The sequence below is a fragment of the Esox lucius genome, chromosome 4, assembly GCF_011004845.1.
Source record: "Esox lucius isolate fEsoLuc1 chromosome 4, fEsoLuc1.pri, whole genome shotgun sequence".
NCBI lineage: Eukaryota > Metazoa > Chordata > Actinopteri > Esociformes > Esocidae > Esox > Esox lucius.
In genome coordinates, this window is record NC_047572.1 from 24,358,396 (window position 1) to 24,376,942 (window position 18,547).

At 46.3% G+C, this 18,547-nt stretch overlaps 1 protein-coding gene across 5 annotated transcripts in view; it reads left to right on the forward strand.

Annotated features, from left to right (window-relative positions):
- The window catches only part of LOC105026173 (amyloid-beta A4 precursor protein-binding family B member 2), a 31,809-nt gene that overhangs the window by 9,517 nt on the left and 3,745 nt on the right, over positions 1-18,547 (forward strand). For 3 of the 5 annotated variants that reach the window (XM_029119260.2, XM_029119261.2, XM_029119263.2), the window contains exons 6-11: positions 83-140; positions 1,749-1,895; positions 1,974-2,101; positions 12,739-12,744; positions 14,647-14,761; positions 17,122-17,197. In XM_029119260.2, the coding sequence (XP_028975093.1) occupies positions 83-140; positions 1,749-1,895; positions 1,974-2,101; positions 12,739-12,744; positions 14,647-14,761; positions 17,122-17,197 (530 nt within the window). The remainder of the gene's footprint in view (positions 1-82; positions 141-1,748; positions 1,896-1,973; positions 2,102-12,738; positions 12,745-14,646; positions 14,762-17,121; positions 17,198-18,547) is intronic. The other 2 variants (XM_029119262.2, XM_029119264.2) reach the window with 1 other exon arrangement.

Below are 18,547 nucleotides of genomic sequence, written 5' to 3' on the forward strand. Positions count from 1 at the left end.
CAGACATTCAGCATAGCATCTCCTTGTTATTCAGTCATACACACTGTAATGTATTTGTTCATGGTTGTGTGTCCTTGCGTAGCCCTGCCCAGTTAGATACTGTGGACCTGAACAGTGCCTGCACTGGCCCAGAGGCTCAGGTGAGACGTTTCATCACTGATTTTACTAGGTTGGTTGGATGAATAACTGTAGGATGCTAACCATGCTGTCTCCAGATGTCAAGATGGAGAGGAAGGTGTAGAATGACGTAACCTGCGGCCCGTTGAGATTCAGTTTTTCTGTAGCAGTGCCACGCGGTGGTAGTTTACAGAACTACTTCTCTCTACTTGGCCCAAGTTAATGTTTGGCAAGTTCTGGCGCCCCCTGCTGGATTAATGCTGTATGTATCTGCTTCCACGTTGGGGAGGTGTGGTGATGTCATCGTATCTGAAAGTTTGATGAGGACAGGGTTAGTGTAGTTAAATAGTTTGGAAGAAAAGAGAGAGGAAGAATAAAGAGAGGAGGGTGAGAGGCAAGAGACTGTGGAGGAGGAAGGATTTAGATAGACAACAGTTTGGCCTAATATCCTTGAGAACATGACTATTGGGAATGCGTGTTGTACCAATGTATGTGTCACAGTCTGCATGCATGGCTGTCCCTGGGAGCAGATACAAGCCTGCGGTCTGATCCTAAAGAGAATAATACATTGTGGTGCTTTGAAGGGGGGTTGCTTGGGGCGAGTTAGAGCTGGCTCTGTGCTGGCTCCCTCTGTTTGTCAGAGCCCCCAGTTAAACTCAGCCACGCAGCCTTTTATATTTTATACACTGTCACAAGGCATCACACTCCTGTTCTCTGCTGATTACTCTTTAACGCCCCGTCACTCCATTTCCACTGGGCTTTTAGAAAAGAAACTTTCAAATGAATGTTTTTATGTATTCGTGTGTACAAGGGTGTGGATGACTGCTTTATTCTGTAAGTTATGTTGTTTATTTAAAAAATGAGGCCTCAGAGAGGGTGCCGGACGTCCAGAATGCCCTGACTAACAGCTCCAGTACAGCTGTCAGCCGTTGACAGAACACTTCCCCCTGAAATCCATGACAAATGCTCTACTTTCTGGAATTGCCTCCAAGCTCTGGAGTCGCCTGGGTTTGATTCTCGATGGCTGACGTGTGCATTTATTCTTGTGATTTGAAAAAAGGAATGCTCGTTGGGTTGGTTTCTGGTGCAGCCAATAGAACATCACACTGACACAATGTGGATTGAAATAGAAAATGGGACTTGTGCAGTGTAATTAGGTTGTAAAGGCTGTGGTTAGGCATAACACTAGGACAGCCCTGGAACGCTGGTATATTGGTCTTATATGTACCACAAACCTGCAAGGTTCCGTATTGCTTTTGTAAACTGATTACTTTAAATCCCGAGTGCTGACTAGCTAATATCCGTGGGGTATCAGTGGTGTACATCACTTTTTACTGCTCTAGCTGCTTCTGTAACCAGTTGGTAATCGCAATATACCCCAAAAAAGCACTGTCCAGGCACTCCACGGTGCATCATGCCTAAGAACAGCTCTTAGCTGTGGTATATTGGCATACGGCAGGGGTTTGTGCGGTATGTTGAAAACTGGTTTTAGCTCGTATATTATATTAGCCGTATACCGCTCCACCTTGTGCCTTATTTCTTAAGCATATCATGGTTTTCATCCAATCAGCATCCAGGAAAGCGAACTAGCCGGGTCCCGATATTGAATGAAGCTGTATGTGTGTTTGAAGTGGTTCCCGGTGCGCTCCCTGGGCTGGGTGGAGATGGCAGAGAGAGACCTGTTGGAAGGGAGGAGCAGTGCAGCAGTCCACCACTGCATCAGACAACTGTCCTACTGCCGGAGGGACATACGAGACTCTGCCGGGGTCTGGGGGGAGGTGAGTACACATCCTCCTGAAGTCACCTGATTGGTTGGCACGCGTTTCTGGGTGCTGACGTGTCGACCGTCTCAACAGGGTAAGGGCATGCTGCTGGTACTGCAGGACCGTGACCTGACCCTAGTTGACCCCGACGACCGGAGCCTGCTCCACTCGCAGCCAATCAGCAGCATCCGTGTATGGGGCGTCGGCCGGGACCATGACCGGTAAGGGAGAGAGTGGGCGTTGTGATGCAGTGAAAGGTGGTACGGGAAACAAAATCACTTCTCCACTGAATAAATTAGAATATCTTTGGTTACTACATTATCTTTTATAAGAGCCATATAACTTCAACAAATCATTTAAATTGTACCAAAATCAATGTGTACTGATTGATGCAAAAGCCAATACAGGTGATTCTAACTCTGTATGTTATTGAACAGTGGAACTTATTTTATACTTCATATGCTTTCAGAACGTCTCCCCATCATAATCCAAAATATGTGATATGTGAAATATGTGTGTGTGTGTGTGAATATTACTGTATGTTTACTGTGTGTATGTTTTTCTGTGTTTTAATTGGCTGTCGGTGGTGATATTTGCATCCATCAGAGGAAGTTGTTCATAGAAACATACAGTTTGGCATGTTATTGCATGACTGATTTAAAATTATAATTAAAAAAAATGTTGTGTAACTTACTGGTGAATTAATTACCCTTCATTATTACATCTACCTGAAAACGCTTTAAGCGTTTGCTCCAGCTATACTGCTATACTATTACACATATAATAGATAGTCAAAATGAATTTCTTGAAGACAGTGAATAACTGTGCTAGGACAGATTCTGTCCACCAAAATGTGTTAGTTATTTTTCCCCAGAAGGGAGATGTGCTCCATCACTCCACCATGTGACATGGTGTTAACCTGTCCATAATGAGCATGTTGTTGACTCATGCATTCTGGTGCTTGGCTGAGAAACCGGGTCTTTTCGTTGATGTCCGCCCCCAGGGTTCAGAGTCCTGCCTGGGCTAGAGAGCAGTGTGCACGCTTTGACCTTGTAGATGTCGAACGCATAAATATTAGAAGACTTTCTATCTATGGCGGAGTGGCTCTGGTTTGTGGTTTTGGTTGTGGTGATTATGGTGTAGTTTGGCGCTGTCATTAGATGGTTATGTTTAGTGGCAGGATGTAGACCCTTCAGATTTCTGGTTTTGCTGGACAGTTGTGGAACGGATCCTGTGCACATGGTCGTCCCCCTGTCTGTCCCCCTCTTCTCTGTGACTTGTCTTTCCCTGAGGTTCTCCTTCTTGAGAAAGTGGGACAACGTTGCATTCTCTCCTTCCTCCTCTGTTTCTCTCTTATTTGTTCACCCCCCCCCCCCCCGCCCCCCCCCCCCCCCTCGTCCTCTTCCTCTGGGTTATAAAACTTTCAGAGCCTGTCTCTAGGTAATGGGAAAAGCATGTAGGGGAGTGTGGCTGTGAGGGTAGGTCTGACACGCTGTGTCGTTTTCTCTTTCCTCTCTAGATCTCCACTCTTCCTGTCATTCTAACCTCTTGTCTCTCCCTCCACCTACTGTATCTCTCCTTCCATCCCACTCTCTCCCTTCTTTTTGATGATTACACCTGGTTTTGGTAAATCCTATGTTATATTGTGAAATCGTGATGCGCTTGCTTGTATTTTATTCGAATGTGTTGGGAAATTAAGGTTTAGAAGCTATTCACTGCATGTTATGTAAGCCAACAAAGTGTCTGTATGGAGGAACCCGAGAGAGAGAGAGAGAGTGTCTATTATGAATAAGAGACGAGTGCACTTAAAAAAGACGCTCCAATCATGTGTTGCTGCAGAACAGGGAAAGGTCACTAGAGGGCACTGTTAGCTAAGCTCTGCTGTCTTCCTCACTGGTTGAATCCAACGCCAGGGTTAGTGTACAGGATGGCTGGGCTGCTTGAGTCACCGCCTCGAAAGAAGCCATCATGGATGCAACTTTAATAGAACTGGAAGGATAAACCCTGATAGGAACAACAGTGTAATGTGATTGTAAAGTAGCTGTGTGTGTGTGTGTGTGTGTGTGGTGTGTTTTGGGCTGAACATAGGTACTCCAGGTGTGGTGTAAATGTGCTGGTGTAATGTAGAGTAGGGGAAGAACTGCTGCGCTCAACAGTATCTACTCCACTACTCTTCAATATGTTAGAGAGTGGGAGAGGGACAGATAGGGGCAAGATGGGGTGAGTGTGTGGAAGGGGGGTGGGGGGGGGGTGAGAGAGGGGGAGACATGGAGCAGGGAGGTGGGAGACAGAGAAGAGCAGCGGAATAATGTGAGTCAAAAAGTGAGCGAGGCAGAGCTTTATTAAGATAAGGATGAGAGAAGTGGAGAGATGGATTGATGCAGTGAAAGAAGTAGAGAAAATAGTGTTCTCAGGTTGGTTATTTAAGAGAGGAGCCCAGCTTAAAGTACCTTTGACTGCTAATGAATGTGTGTGTCCATTTGTCAGTGTGTGTTTAGGTGCTTAGGTGTACGTGTGTGTGTGTGTGTGTGTGTGTGTGCGCTCTCCAGAAATCGTTGAGAGTCACAACAACATCCCCTGTACTGAACATTCACTCACACTCTGCCTATCTCTTGGTATTTCTCTCTCTCTCTCCATCTCCCCCCCTTCCCCCTTTTTCCCTCTCGCACTCTCTTTCTCTCCATATCTCTCTCTTTATTTCTCATCTCTCTCTGATTGAATATGAATGAACCCCTGACTGTGTTGGGGTGGGAGGTGGGGGGGGGTTAGGTGGCCGATGAAGTCATGGGTCTATATCAGGAGCACTCAGCAACTGTCTGAACACGTGGCAGGGGCTTGATGAAGTCATAGGTCTATATATGTGGAAACTGTGTGTGGTTGATTTCCCCCTCTTCCTCCCGTCCTATCTCCTTCTCCCCAGGTCTTGCGCTATTTCTACCCTTTGTCTCTAGCGCTCTTTCTCCTCCACTAGCTCGCTATTGGCTAACCGCTCGCTCCCTCTTCCTCTTCCTCTCCCACTCTGTCTGTGTCCTCCCATCTCACTCAGACTGTGTGTGAGAGAGGGTATTGTGCTAAGGCCTGCCTACCTCTGTCTACTGCATTGAGCAAGACGAAGGAAGGAGGAGAGGAAGGTCCATGAATAGTGACGAGAAAGAGAGAGAGTTCGGGGGAGTCCTAGAGCTGGAACTAGACAGAGATGGATAGCGTATGAGCCAGGGAGATTGGGAGGGAGAGAAGACATGCTTCACCGACAGTGAAAGACAGGAGACCTTGCAGAGGACTCTCCCATCAAGCGTGCACAAGAAAGAAATCGAGAGAGAAAGTGAGAGAGAGAGAGCGAGAGAGAGAGTGAAGCAGAGGCACTGTGAGGGAGTGGAGAAGGAACAGGGAGGAAAGGGGGACTCTGAGGATTTTTTTAAAGGAAAGAGCGAGCGAAGGACAAGTAGCGCAGCGACAGTAGCCGACAGGAAAATCACAAGCCAAGCTCTGCTTACCCCTGGTGCTATGGTGATACGGCTCTAGCAATGTCACTAATGACCCAGGGAACTGCTCCGCGATAACAGGGAGGATGTCTGAAGCCGTGAGTACTTCCGCTGTGTCTTTCTCTCTCCTTCTGTCCCTATCTCACTCTCATCCCTCTTTCCCTCTCTCTCTCTCTCTCTCTCTCTCAGTTTCTTCATCTTTCTCTTAGTATTTCGTTCTCTGCTGTCTGTTTCATTCTCTCTCTCTCTCTCTCTCTATGTATATATATATATATATATATATATATATATATATATCTCATTCATTGAGTGTCTGTTCTCTGTTGTTCTAAAACTGACTTCTGTTGCTTTGCACATTAAGACATCTACACATCTTCATGTCCTCTGTCCCATGCACATATTGCTCTGTCCCTCTATTCTTTTCTCTTTCCCTCAGTCATTCTCTCTCTCCTTCATTCCCTGTCATTTCTGCTGCTGTGTAACCTACAGTATGTTGTAGCTCTGTCTTCATCTTCTTTCCTCTATTTTCCTCTGTCTCTCTGCTGTAACCCTATAGCTGTAGGGGATTGTGTTGAAATGATTTCTGTGGCTGGGAGAGGCTCTGAATGAAAAGCAAAGTAAAGAATGAATGAATGAAAAGGGGAAGTAAGCAACAAAAGGGATGAGAGGAAGGATTATGAATGAATATATTGGATGCTTTGAGAGGATTTTAATGTCTGCATTCTCACTGGGTGTTTAGTAGAGATAGTGTGTGTGTGTGTGTGTGTGCGCGTGCGTTTAGTAACAACGTGTGTGTGTTGCAGTGTGTCTGTAGCAGAACAGTTGTGTGAAGTGTGTCTGTCTCTGTGTGTAGCAGAACAGTTGTGTGAAGTGTGTCTGTCTCTGTGTGTAGCAGAATAGTTGTGTGAAGTGTGTCTGTCTCTGTGTGTAGCAGAACAGTTGTGTGAAGTGTGTTTTGCAGAGCTGGGTGCTTCTGTACCACGTGTGGACTTCAAAGAGTGGAGGATGAAGAAAGGGGTCACACTGCTCTCTCTCTTCCTCTCTCCATCTCTCAGGAAAAAAGGAGAGCAGATTGAGAGAAGGGAGAAGAGTGGACTTTCTCTCTCTCTCTCTCTCTCTCTCTCTCTCTCTCTCTCTCTGGAACTGGGAGGGCAGATGGAGAAAAAGAGAAGAGTGGATTGTCTTGATTAATGATGCTATTGGCTGAATGTAGTCGGTGTTTACATTAACATGGATGTCACTGTAACAAGCCACAGCCCTCTTTACCTCCGTTTCTAATGGCTGATCAGACCAGCTTGTTTGCTGCCAACTTAAACACATTGTTCATTCAGACACATCATTCATATTCATTAAAAGGCTGCGGAGGGACCTGCTGCTTGTTTATTCCTCTCCTCATTGCCCCTCCACCCTCCCCTCCCCTCCCCCTGTTGACCTTCTGTAGACAGCTTTGGCCTGAAGAGGCGAGGAAGGAGGCATTAGTGCTAAATGGGTCTCTAGCACACATCATTCATATTTTACAATATACCAGGCCTACGCCTTTTGCCAGTAGTGTGTGTATTTGTATGAACATGTGTGTTTGTGAGTGTATACATACGTGTGTGGGCGGGGATCATGGGATGAAGTGGCGTGCTTCTGTCACAGCGACGTGTTAGCAGTCATGTCATACCTATTTCCCATGAACCCTTTCACCTTCTCTAATGTCCCTATAGGACATAGCTCATTGGCTGCCCACGTCCCCTTCCTTTAATTACCATGAGTGTGCTTTAAACAGTCCACAGGGACGATGGAGGAACACCCAGGCCCACTCAATAGATGCCAGAGTGATTGATGTCTTCTGCTTCCCACTCTGATCTGGTCTGGCCCCCACTACCACGTCTCTCATTACCCAGGACTCATCGCTCTGCTCTTACAGCTCCCTCTGTCTACCCACAATTCATCACTTCTCTCCAGAAGCAGCCAGGGTCTTAGTAGGATGTCACTGTCTGTCAGTCCAGACCCCTCCACTCGTATGCTCTAAAGAGTCATTATGGGATGGGTGGGACAGGCACTCTGTAACCTGCAATCATCTGTCACACTTTCCTTCCCCAGCCCAGAGCAAGTTCTCCTCCTCTTGCTCTCTCCTCTGTGTCTCCTTTTACCTCTCTCTCTACTCTATCTCCCCTTTCTCTATAATTTTCCCCCCTAATTTCTCCCGATTTCCTGGTATTGATTTGTGATTTTGGCCTTGCCAGCAACTTCTGGCAAAGCCGGGAGAGTCAGAGATCAGGATTTTTCAAAGCACATCCAGCCAGGCCATGCTGCTTCTTGTTACATTCCTTGCTCAATCAGGAAATCAGCCAGAACCAGTGTGCTTGGACAAAAGTGCTCTTCCAGCTAACAACCACAATCAGCTTCTCCTACGTCCTTTCATTCTCTTTGCATACCTCTCTTTCTTTTTCTTCCCTGTTCCCTCTCCCTCTCTCACTTTTTTCACATCCTCTCTCTTCTTTCTCATCCTTTCCCTCTCCCTCATTAGCATGGTTAGGCACGCCTGCTGTAATCCCTGTCTCTGACAGATTACAACTCCTGTACCTCCTATAGATTTCCCTTACTCCTTCTAGACCTCCTCCCTCCTTCCGTCCCAGCAGCCAATAAATCTCTACCTACCTGCCCCTCACTGTGATGGCCAGCCGTTCAGCCCTGGTGGCTTTGAAAGAACAAAGATGCGGAGTATGCTGAGTCCATCCACTGTTTGCACATGCAACATTTCATGGCCCGGAGGACTTGGTGGTGCAGCCCGAGCAGCAGGTGTTTGTTTCTGCGTTCGGTGCATTTTTTGTTGGTCTCAGGGGTTGTGACAGGACATAATGGAGATCTATATAACATAGGAAGCTGTAGTTGCCTCTCTCCGAGGGTTAGGGCGTTGCAGAGATGGATCACACATGACTCGATATCTTTGGCTTTACTGTACGTTATAGCAGCCTTTTAAAAGAGCCTGTGTTACAGACACAGACGAACACTTAATGATGGAGGGATGGAGTCTCTGATCACATCAGATCACAGCACTGTGATGTAAAAAGGATCAGAGAGCTTAGGACAACAGGAGAGACGTCTTTCTCCCTCTACTCCTCTGTCCCTCTCTTTTTATATCTCTCTATCACTCACACCATGCCTGTCTTCATCCCACTGGGAATCTCTCGCTATCGCGGTCTTCCTCTCGACACATCTCTAGGTCCATCTCTCCTTGTCACATCCCTTAAGAAGAGAGGGATGGTAGAGTGGAAGAGAAGAGAGGAAGAGGGAGAGAGAGGGACAGGGACAGACGTCTCTGCCAACCAGGCCCTCTCTCAGCCACCCACCCAGCTAGCACAGCGTGCTGTTAAATATGTAATGGGATCTTAGATGTGTTGACACAGGGGGTCTCTGTGTGTTCCACCCCACCACCACCCACACCCACTTCTCAGGTTTTCTTCATCTTGGGTGTTCAGAATTGGGTCAGCTACATGTTTGCTTAGCAGGTGGTCTTTAGATCCGAAATCATTTTGGCTGAAATCCTGCTTCATTTCCGAAGTCATTACCAGTCATACCACTGTCCCCTGGCGTTGTTGAACCCCCAGTATCCCTGCGTATCTGTGGACCTCTGCTGCATACGCCACTGCATTGGTCATAACCCTCCGCTCCATTTCACAGAATGGATGGGACAGCAGGCTGGGTTCAGGCAACAGCACTGGGATACAGCAGATATCTCTTTATTTTTACACCCACTTAACTTTGCTCCAGTTTTGTTCTGCCTGAGGCGGTATCTATGATGGACTACATGTATAGGTACCTGTGTGTCTGTGTGTGTGTGTGTTTGTGCAAGTGTGCTTGTGCTTGCATATGTATCTGTGAGTGTTTTTATGTGTATGCTGTGCATTCGATTATATGCTGTGTGTGGGGGTGTGTGTGTGTGGGGGGGATGTGGGGTTCCGTGTGTTCCCCGCCTTCCTGGTCCTGAGTGTGGGTGGGTGTTTTAAACTACTTGTTATTGCAGGGGCCTAATGAAGGCTAGACATTAGAACTAATGACTGTGGGCTGTGACTAATTCACCTCACAGGCCTCCCTCTCTCGTTCTCTCCCTCTCTCTGCCTGTCACTGAGAAGCTCTGTACATATCGCCTTGTCGTCACGTTCTCCACAACACAGAACACAGCGCCGAATGATTTCCTCAACCTGTGCTGGAGTTCTTTGTGGTTCCTAACGGTGGTTTAGTGCTCTACTGTCAAGTGCCCTGTGATTTGTCAGTGGAAATGTAGGGGAGGAGTCCGTGTGGGCGATCCTCTGTAATCAGCCTGTCTTTCCCTTCCTGATGTCAGTAGAACAAATCGGCAGAACCCATACATGTAGAGAGATCAGATTAGAGAACACGTTTAGCAGAATGCGCCACGGTATTCCAGGTGTTGGGGCCACACAGGGTTTGGACTTTGACAATATGATCATTGAAAATAAAAGGTACTTCCACCCCCTCACTCATGGCTCTACTGTGGTTTAGAATTCTCTTTATGCTGACGATAAAGGACATTATTGGGAGTGTGTTAAAAGGGTCTAATAACTAATTTAGAGACCAATGATTTATTCACTCAGCTGGCTTTAGCTGTCGCTGCTAGACCACACAGCGCTCGTCCATTCAATTAAACAGGAACATTCAGGTCAACCTAAATTAAACCAGATTGAATCATAGTGCAACCAGATTTAAAGCTGGGACAATACAGAGACAAGCATAATTGAAAGCAGGTATCAATGCGCTCACTCTCCTCACCTGTCTGACCCTCACACCTCTTTGTATGACAGTACAAAGGAAAAGGAACACTTACTCTGGCTTCTACATAATCAGTATTTGCGTTGTCATTAGCATAACGTGTAACAGCATTTGCATAGGGGGCCGACACTAGATACATTGATCATTTTAGTCTGTGTGAAGTGTGTCTGTGTGTGTTTACTTGCGTATGTGCTTTGTGTGTGTGTGTGTGTGTGTGTGTATGTGCGTGTATATCAAAGACAGATGATGGAGAGGACATGCAGCTTCTGATGAATAACACTAGGACTTGGTGAGCAGCAGCTCAGGAAACTGCAGTCAGAATCCTACAGCTTTATTTTCATGGGTCCTGTTGACTATACCTGCTCATGTTCTCCCTGACATTCCACCTTCACCTGTATTACCCAACCCACGTGTTACTCCCCTTTTACACCTGTATTACCCAACCCATGTGTTTCTCTCATTTTACACCTGTATTTTTCCAACCCATGGGTTACTCCCATTTTACACCTGTATTACCCAACTCACGTGTTACTCCCATTTTACACCTGTATTACCCAACCCATGTGTTTCTCTCATTTTACACCTGTATTACCCAACCCACATGTTACTCCCATTTTACACCTGTATTACCCAACTCACGTGTTACTCCCATTTTACACCTGTATTACCCAACTCACGTGTTACTCCCATTTTACACCTGTATTACCCAACCCATATGTTTCTCCCATTTTACACCTGTATTACCCAACCCACGTGTTACTCCCCTTTTACACCTGGATTACCCAACCCATGTGTTTCTCCCATTTTACACCTGGATTACCCAACCCACGTGTTAATCCCCTTTTACACCTGTATTACACAACCCATGTGTTACTCCCATTTTACACCTGGATTACCCAACCCACGTGTTACTCCCATTTTACACCTGGATTACCCAACCCACATGTTACTCCCATTTTACACCTGGATTACCCAACCCATGTGTTTCTCCCATTTTACACCTGGATTACCCAACCCACGTGTTAATCCCCTTTTACACCTGTATTACACAACCCATGTGTTACTCCCCTTTTACACCTGGATTACCCAACCCATGTGTTTCTCCCATTTTACACCTGTATTACCCAACCCACGTGTTACTCCCATTTTACACCTGGATTACCCAACCCATGTGTTTCTCCCATTTTACACCTGTATTACCCAACCCACGTGTTACTCCCCATTTACACCTGTATTACCCAACCCACGTGTTACTCCCCTTTTACACCACCACAACAGCAGCCGGAACCCTCAGTTACATCTCCATTACCTCAACGCTTCTCTCTCTCTGTCTTTCTCTGTCTCCATCTTTGTATTTCTACCTGTTTCTCTCTCTGTCTGTCTATCTGTCACTCTCTCTCTCTGTCTGTACCTTTCTGTCTCTCAATGTACTAACCCTCTCTGATCTCTGTTAACTCTGCCTAGCTCTCTCTGATCTCTGTTAACTCTGCCTAGCTCTCTCTGTTCTCTAGTAACTCTGCCTAGCTCTCTCTGATCTCTACTAATGCTGTCTAACTCTCCCACTCGGGCTGTCCATTTACTGATAAGTGGAGGGGTTCAACGAAGAATAATTGCACTGTGAGTCACTGTGGATAAAAGCGTCTGCTGAATGACCAAAATGTAAAGCCACCCGTGATTCTACGCTGACCCTCTGTTCAGCCGGTTTCTCCATACTGGTATATACAGTATAACCACTATGTATATCATGTAGTGGAAAAGTGCTGCTTTTCATTCCCTCTGTTTAACTGCTGTGGAGAATTAGAGGTTGAAGGAGGGTAGAATGACAGAGGGGGGCAGTGGTGGGAGAGAGAAATGGAAAGGAGAGTGATGGAATGAAGAAGTGGGAGGAAGATTAAAATGGGGAGCGGAGAGAGGATGAAAGAGAATAACGAAGGGTAAGTCAGGGAGTAGGTGAGAGAGAGGCAGACATTCAGTTGCATATAACCCCAGGTTTAGAGTGCGTGCATATGTGTGCGTGAGTGCGTATGTGTGCATACGTGTGCGCATGCTGGCATGCCAAACGGCAGAAATGGTTGCTGTGTGTCATGAGCGGAACACTAAGCTCTTCCACGGAAATGAAAAGTACCGAGCTGACTGAACTGAAGCTTGCACAGACACACAAATGCATACGGACACACACACAGATACACACAGACACACACACAGATACACACAGATACACACAGACACACACACAGATACACACAGACACACACACAGATACACACAGATACACACAGACACACACACAGATACACACAGATACACACAGACACACACACAGATATACACAGATACACACAGACACTCACACAGATACACACAGACACACACACACATGCGGCTCAGGGAATAGAGACACCTTCTGATTGGGGCCAAAGAGCATCCTCTGAAATACAATGTCTATAAACTCAAGCCTGAGTCACTGTCTGCTCCCCCGAATAGTCAATTTACTAACAGTGTCTTTTCACTATCTGTGCTTCCATTTTTCTTCTTTCTAATCCCTCTCTCTTTCTCTGCCTCCTTCCCTACGTTCCTCCCTCCTGCCTCCCTGGACCCAGAGAAAGGTAAATGGTTTCTAAGTAGTACATGTGCTGTCTCTGTAATCATTGTGTCCAGTCCTCTATTTAACCTACAGTGCGTGGCCCCACAGCTGTCAGGGGAGTGATTGACAGGTCCACACACAGCAGAAGGAGTTATCTGTGCTCCATAGATTTCGAGTAACACAATGAGTCACAACAGATGCTTTGCACCTCAATTCTCCATGTGTGTTCCAGGTCCAGTCTATATGAGAGACTTATACTAGACGCAAGGCCACTGTGCTCTTCTGCAGCTTGTGTGACAGAAGGTTTGGATGTCCAGTGACACACAGACACACAAACAGACAGAGTCACCCAATTACGCACACACACACCTCCCCTTCCATTGTCTTGTCCAGGAGTATTATCGACCCAGAGTGTGTGAGCACACAATTAAGCAGGGAGACACGATGGGTAATGGACTCATAAACAGAGAAGCACCGCTGTGATAAACACTGTGTGTATGTGTGTTTATGTGTGTGTGTGGTGGGTGGGGGGGTGGGGGGTTTATGTGTGTGTCTGGGGTTGGGTGTGGATGGGTGGGTGTGTGTGTGCCCACGTTTATGTGTGTGTGTGGGGGTGGTGTGGGTGGGTGGTGTGGGTGTGTGTGTGCGTTTTTATGTGTGTGTGTGTGTGTGTGTGCGTTTTTATGTGTGTGTCTGGGGGGTGGGTGTGTGTGTGTGTGTGTTTATGTGTGTGTCTGGGTGGGTGTGTGTGTGTGGGTGTGTGTGCGTTTTTATGTGTGTGTCTGTGGGGGTGGGTTTGTGTGTGTGTGTGTGTGCGTGCGTGTTTATGTGTGTGTCTGGGTGGGTGTGTGTGTGTGGGTGTGTGTGCGTTTTTATGTGTGTGTCTGGGGGGTGGGTGGGTGTGTGTGTTTGTGTGTGTGTGCGTGTTTATGTGTGTGTCTGGGGGGTGTGTGTGTGTGTGTGTGTGTGTGCGTGCGTGTTTATGTGTGTGTCTGTGTGGGTGTGTGTGTGTGTTTATGCGTGTGTCTGTGGGGGTGGGTGGGTGTGTGTGTGCACTAGCCATATCTGTTAGCTTCCACTGTCCTCTCCTTTAACTGTTCCGGTTGTCTGTCTGTCTCTCTCTGACTTTCTATCTGTCTTTCTCTCTCTGTTTTCCCATCAGTCTTTTTCTATGTCCCTATCTGTCTGTCTTTTCCTATCTGTTGCTCTCTGTCTTCCTATCTTGTCGGTTTCTCTCTGTGTATCTTTCTAGCATTTCTATCTTTCCCTCACTCTCTGTCCATTGTCTTCCTTTGTCTTCTTATGCTCATTCACTCCCTGATTCTCTCTGTGCCTTTTTGTCTTCCTCTCTCTGACTCTGTATCTCTCCCCTCTCTTTCTGGGGGAGTCTCTCCCTCCTCTCTGGCATGTGGCAACTCTCTGAAGTTCTCAGCATGGCATTTCCTTTTTCCTGGGGCACAGGCACAGTGTGTTTGTGTGTGAGTGTGTGTGTGTGTGCGCGCGCATGTGCACATGTGCTTGTATGTAGGTGTGCACCCTAGAGAAGACAGTTACTTCCTCAGGCCATGAAGGATAATACCCTATGATAATACCCTGTGATAATACCCTGTGATAATACCCTATGATAATACCCAATGATAATACCCTATGAATATGCTGCCCTAATGAGAGGGAAGCTCAAATCATCTATCATTTGTGGAAACGTAAGTGAACAAAGAAAGTGTTTTTCTCCAGAAGAAGCGGAGTCTATATCTGGATCTTTTACAGATACGTTTCATAGCATTAGAAGCCTTCATTCTACCCCATGACTTTGAATGTTTTTTTTTTCCCAATATACAGGCACAAATTGTCTGAATTATCTGCAATATACTGTACACATGGGTGAATATGATTTCTCATGTGATTTCTTCTTTGCATCTTATAGGGATTTTGCTTATGTGGCGAGAGACAAAAACACACGCGTTCTAAAATGCCACGTATTCCGATGTGATACCCCTGCCGAAGCCATAGCAACGAGTCTCCACGAAATCTGTTCGAAGGTAAGTGGACCTCTCCAACTGGAAGAATGTAGATGGCACAGTTACATCAAAACAACACAGTTAAAGTGTATTTTCACTGTGCAATGTTACCGAAGTTGGATTTGCATTGCAGTCGATGAACGAGAAATAAATAGATACTTTTTTAAATAGATAAATAGATCATCTTTTATACAGACCAGTCAAAGATTTGGACACACTTACCCATTCACGTTTTGGTAACCGTGTTAATCCCCTCAGAACAAGGTGATGTTTTTTATCAACATATTTGCATCAAATCACTCTACAAATAAATGTTGGCTAAATATAGAATATATTAATAAAAATACCCTTATCAGAGTGGGTTTAAGCCAATACCCAACAGAGACTTTAATTAAAGTGGATATAAAAATCCCCTATGGAAGAACTGAATGGTGTCTGAACCAATAGAAACAATTTTAAATTTTTGACACTAGGTTTTATGCAAGTTATGGCTTCTCCTGCTGTCCCCAGTGGGAATCAAACCCACAAACCTGGCATGAGCTGTGTTTCTCTGCTCAATAGTTTATCCAGACCCAAACTGTGTGACTAATTATGGCTATGAGTCAGTGAATTACTACAGTGGGGAGAACAAGTATTTGATAGACTACCGATTTTGCAGGTTTTCCTACTTACAAAGCATGTAGAGGTCTGTAATTTTTATCATAGGTACTCTTCACCTGTGAGTGACGGAATATAAAACAAAAACAAAAATCCAGAAAATCACATTGTATGATTTTTAAGTAATTAATTTGCATTTTATTGCATTACATAAGTATACAGTGTTACGTCCTGTATAAACTCCAGCGTTACGTCCCGTATAAACTCCAACGTTACATCCCGTATAAACTCCAGCGTTACGTCCTGTATAAACTCCAGCGTTACGTCTCGTGTAAACTCCAGCGTTACGTCCTGTATAAACTCCAGCGTTACGTCTCGTGTAAACGCCAGCGTTACGTCCTGTATAAACTCCAGCGTTACGTCCCGTATAAACTCCAGCGTTACGTCCCATATAAAATCCAACGTTACGTCCTGTATAAACTCCAGCGTTACGTCCCATATAATCTCCAGCGTTACATCCCATATAAACTCCAGCGTTACATCCCGTATAAACTCCAACGTTACGTCCCATGTAAACTCCTGTGTTACGTTCCATGTAAACAGGTCCTACTGCAGTGGAGAAACTCACTGACCCTGGCATGCTGCTCTGCAGTGGGATGCTCAATGTATTTCAGTGTGTGTGTGTGCGTTTAGGTGCGTGATTGCGTGTCGGCATGCTTGCACATGTGTGTGTGTGCGCGTGTGTGTGTGTGAGTGCATATGTGTGTATGTGAGTGCATGTGCGTGTGTGCGTGCAAGGGTGTGTGTGAGTGCATGTGCGTGCGTGCGTTTGTGTGCGTGCGTGTGTGTGTGCATGCCTGTGTGCATGGTTGTGTGTGCGCGCATGTACGCGCATGTGTGCGCGTGCATGTGCCTCCGTAAACAGAGATTTACAGACTCACTGTAGACACTGATTAATGACACCTGCTATTAATCAGCTATCTAGAACCGGGAGCTGCGTCACATTGCAGGGCCTTCACAGTGAACACTGTTCTGAAGCAGGGATGCTGCTCTGCTGCCAACCAGAAAACACACAGAGTACTGAATGGAAAGATGGAGTCATTTAGTCAGAAAATATGAATATACATTTTATGAGTTTTACTCAGGTCTCGCATTCCTTCTCACTTTGAACATGTTGAAGTTTGTTTGTTTAACAATACCTCCTCATCTTCCTCCCTTTCTCCTCTCCCCCTCCAATCCTCCTCTCCCCCTCCCTTTCTCCTCTCCCCCTCCATTCCTCCTCTCCCCCTCCCTTTCTCCTCTCCCCCTCCAATCCTCCTCTCCCCCTCCCTTTCTCCTCTCCCCCTCCCTTTCTCCTCTCCCCCTCCAATCCTCCTCTCCCCCTCCCTTTCTCCTCTCCCCCTCCCTTTCTCCTCTCCCCCTCCCTTTCTCCTCTCCCCCTCCATTCCTCCTCTCCCCCTCCAATCCTCCTCTCCCCCTCCCTTTCTCCTCTCCCCCTCCAATCCTCCTCTCCCCCTCCCTTTCTCCTCTCCCCCTCCATTCCTCCTCTCCCCCTCCCGTTCTCCTCTCCCCCTCCATTCCTCCTCTCCCCCTCCAATCCTCCTCTCCCCCTCCCTTTCTCCTCTCCCCCTCCAATCCTCCTCTCCCCCTCCCTTTCTCCTCTCCCCCTCCCTTTCTCCTCTCCCCCTCCCTTTCTCCTCTCCCCCTCCATTCCTCCTCTCCCCCTCCCTTTCTCCTCTCCCCCTCCATTTCTCCTCTCCCCCCTCTCCTCTTGTCTCTCCCAGATTATGGCTGAGAAGAAGAGTGCCAAGGCTGCTGCTGGCAGCTCATCTCAGACAGGCTCTGATGTTCCTCTCCAGGGTAGGGGCTTGATGGCACACACACACACACAAGTATTATTCCTCACAAATCTTGATTTGTTTCTCCTGCAAATTTCAGGGGTTTTTCACAAATAAACGAAATTGCTGCCTATGAATCCAGAACTGACTGGAAACGTGTTAATGAAAAAGATAGCTGTGCTTGGCTCTCTTACACCTGAATTATGCTGACAACAGTACAACATCTCATGAGTCCGTATCAAACCGTTCTCACACTGTGGCGTTAATGCGATTCCACAGTTTTCATTTCACCACGTCTCAACGTACATTCTCCTCTTCCCACTCAAATATCTGTGAATCATTTGAAATAAAGAAATAAATGGGAAAACACATAACATGGTCTTTGAGGCAGGATCCGCTGACCGCAGGAAGACCACTGTTATTGTGTGAGCAGAATAGGAAGCAATACATTTGCTTTGAGCTCCCAAAAGCAACCAACCTCATTAAAAGCCAATTAGTGTTGCAATATTGAGCCTTAACGCTCAGCAACCCCTGCTGAGGGATCAAAGCACTCATTGGATGAACGTGGCTCACGATGCTACTCCCTGTCATCACCAAGCCAGCTGTATACCCCACTGGCCACATCTCGTCCCCTCCTTTATGGCTACCCCTCCATCCTTCAATTCTCCTGACCCTTGGGCACAGTGGAATACCTAGGCCTACTTCTGTTTTTTATTTCTTTGCTGGACCGTATAAGCGAAGCCGGCCAAGAAGAGCGAATGTCTCTGAGTGACCGACCCTTGTTAAAAAGCGTAGTGGTTGGTGACGTGGACTACCAAGCAAGAGGTCCCATGTTCGAGGCTTGTCACAGTCAAAACAAATCATGCGTTAGGATTTGTTCAGGACAGAAAAAAACTTTGCTTGCAACAACCTTCAGTAGCTACGTTATAGTAAGCCTAAAATAAAACTGTTTACTGTTATATTGCGACTATTTCTGTTGGATTTTCCAAGTGCGTATCTGTGCATGCTTTTTGGGGTGATATAGGCTAGATAAAAACTCAGGACAGACAAAACAGCCTTCGTCACCTATATTGTTAGTCACCGAATGAAAGAAAAACAAACAGTGTTGTGCGAAGAAATGAAATAGCTTTGGCAGTGTAAAGTTCATTTCAGTCTCGCTAGCAATTTCTCAATTCTTATGACCATTCCAAGTAGTAAGTTAGTAGATACTAGTAAGCCCATTACTGGCTAATAAGCTGTTATAACGGCCAGTGGTAAAAGCCATACAGTTCATAGATGCTATTTGTGGTGGAGGAAAACTTAATTTAGCTTAATGGTGTCTAGCGAAATATTCAAACTTGGCGTGATGTGAATGCGTGACAGAAAGTCGAGA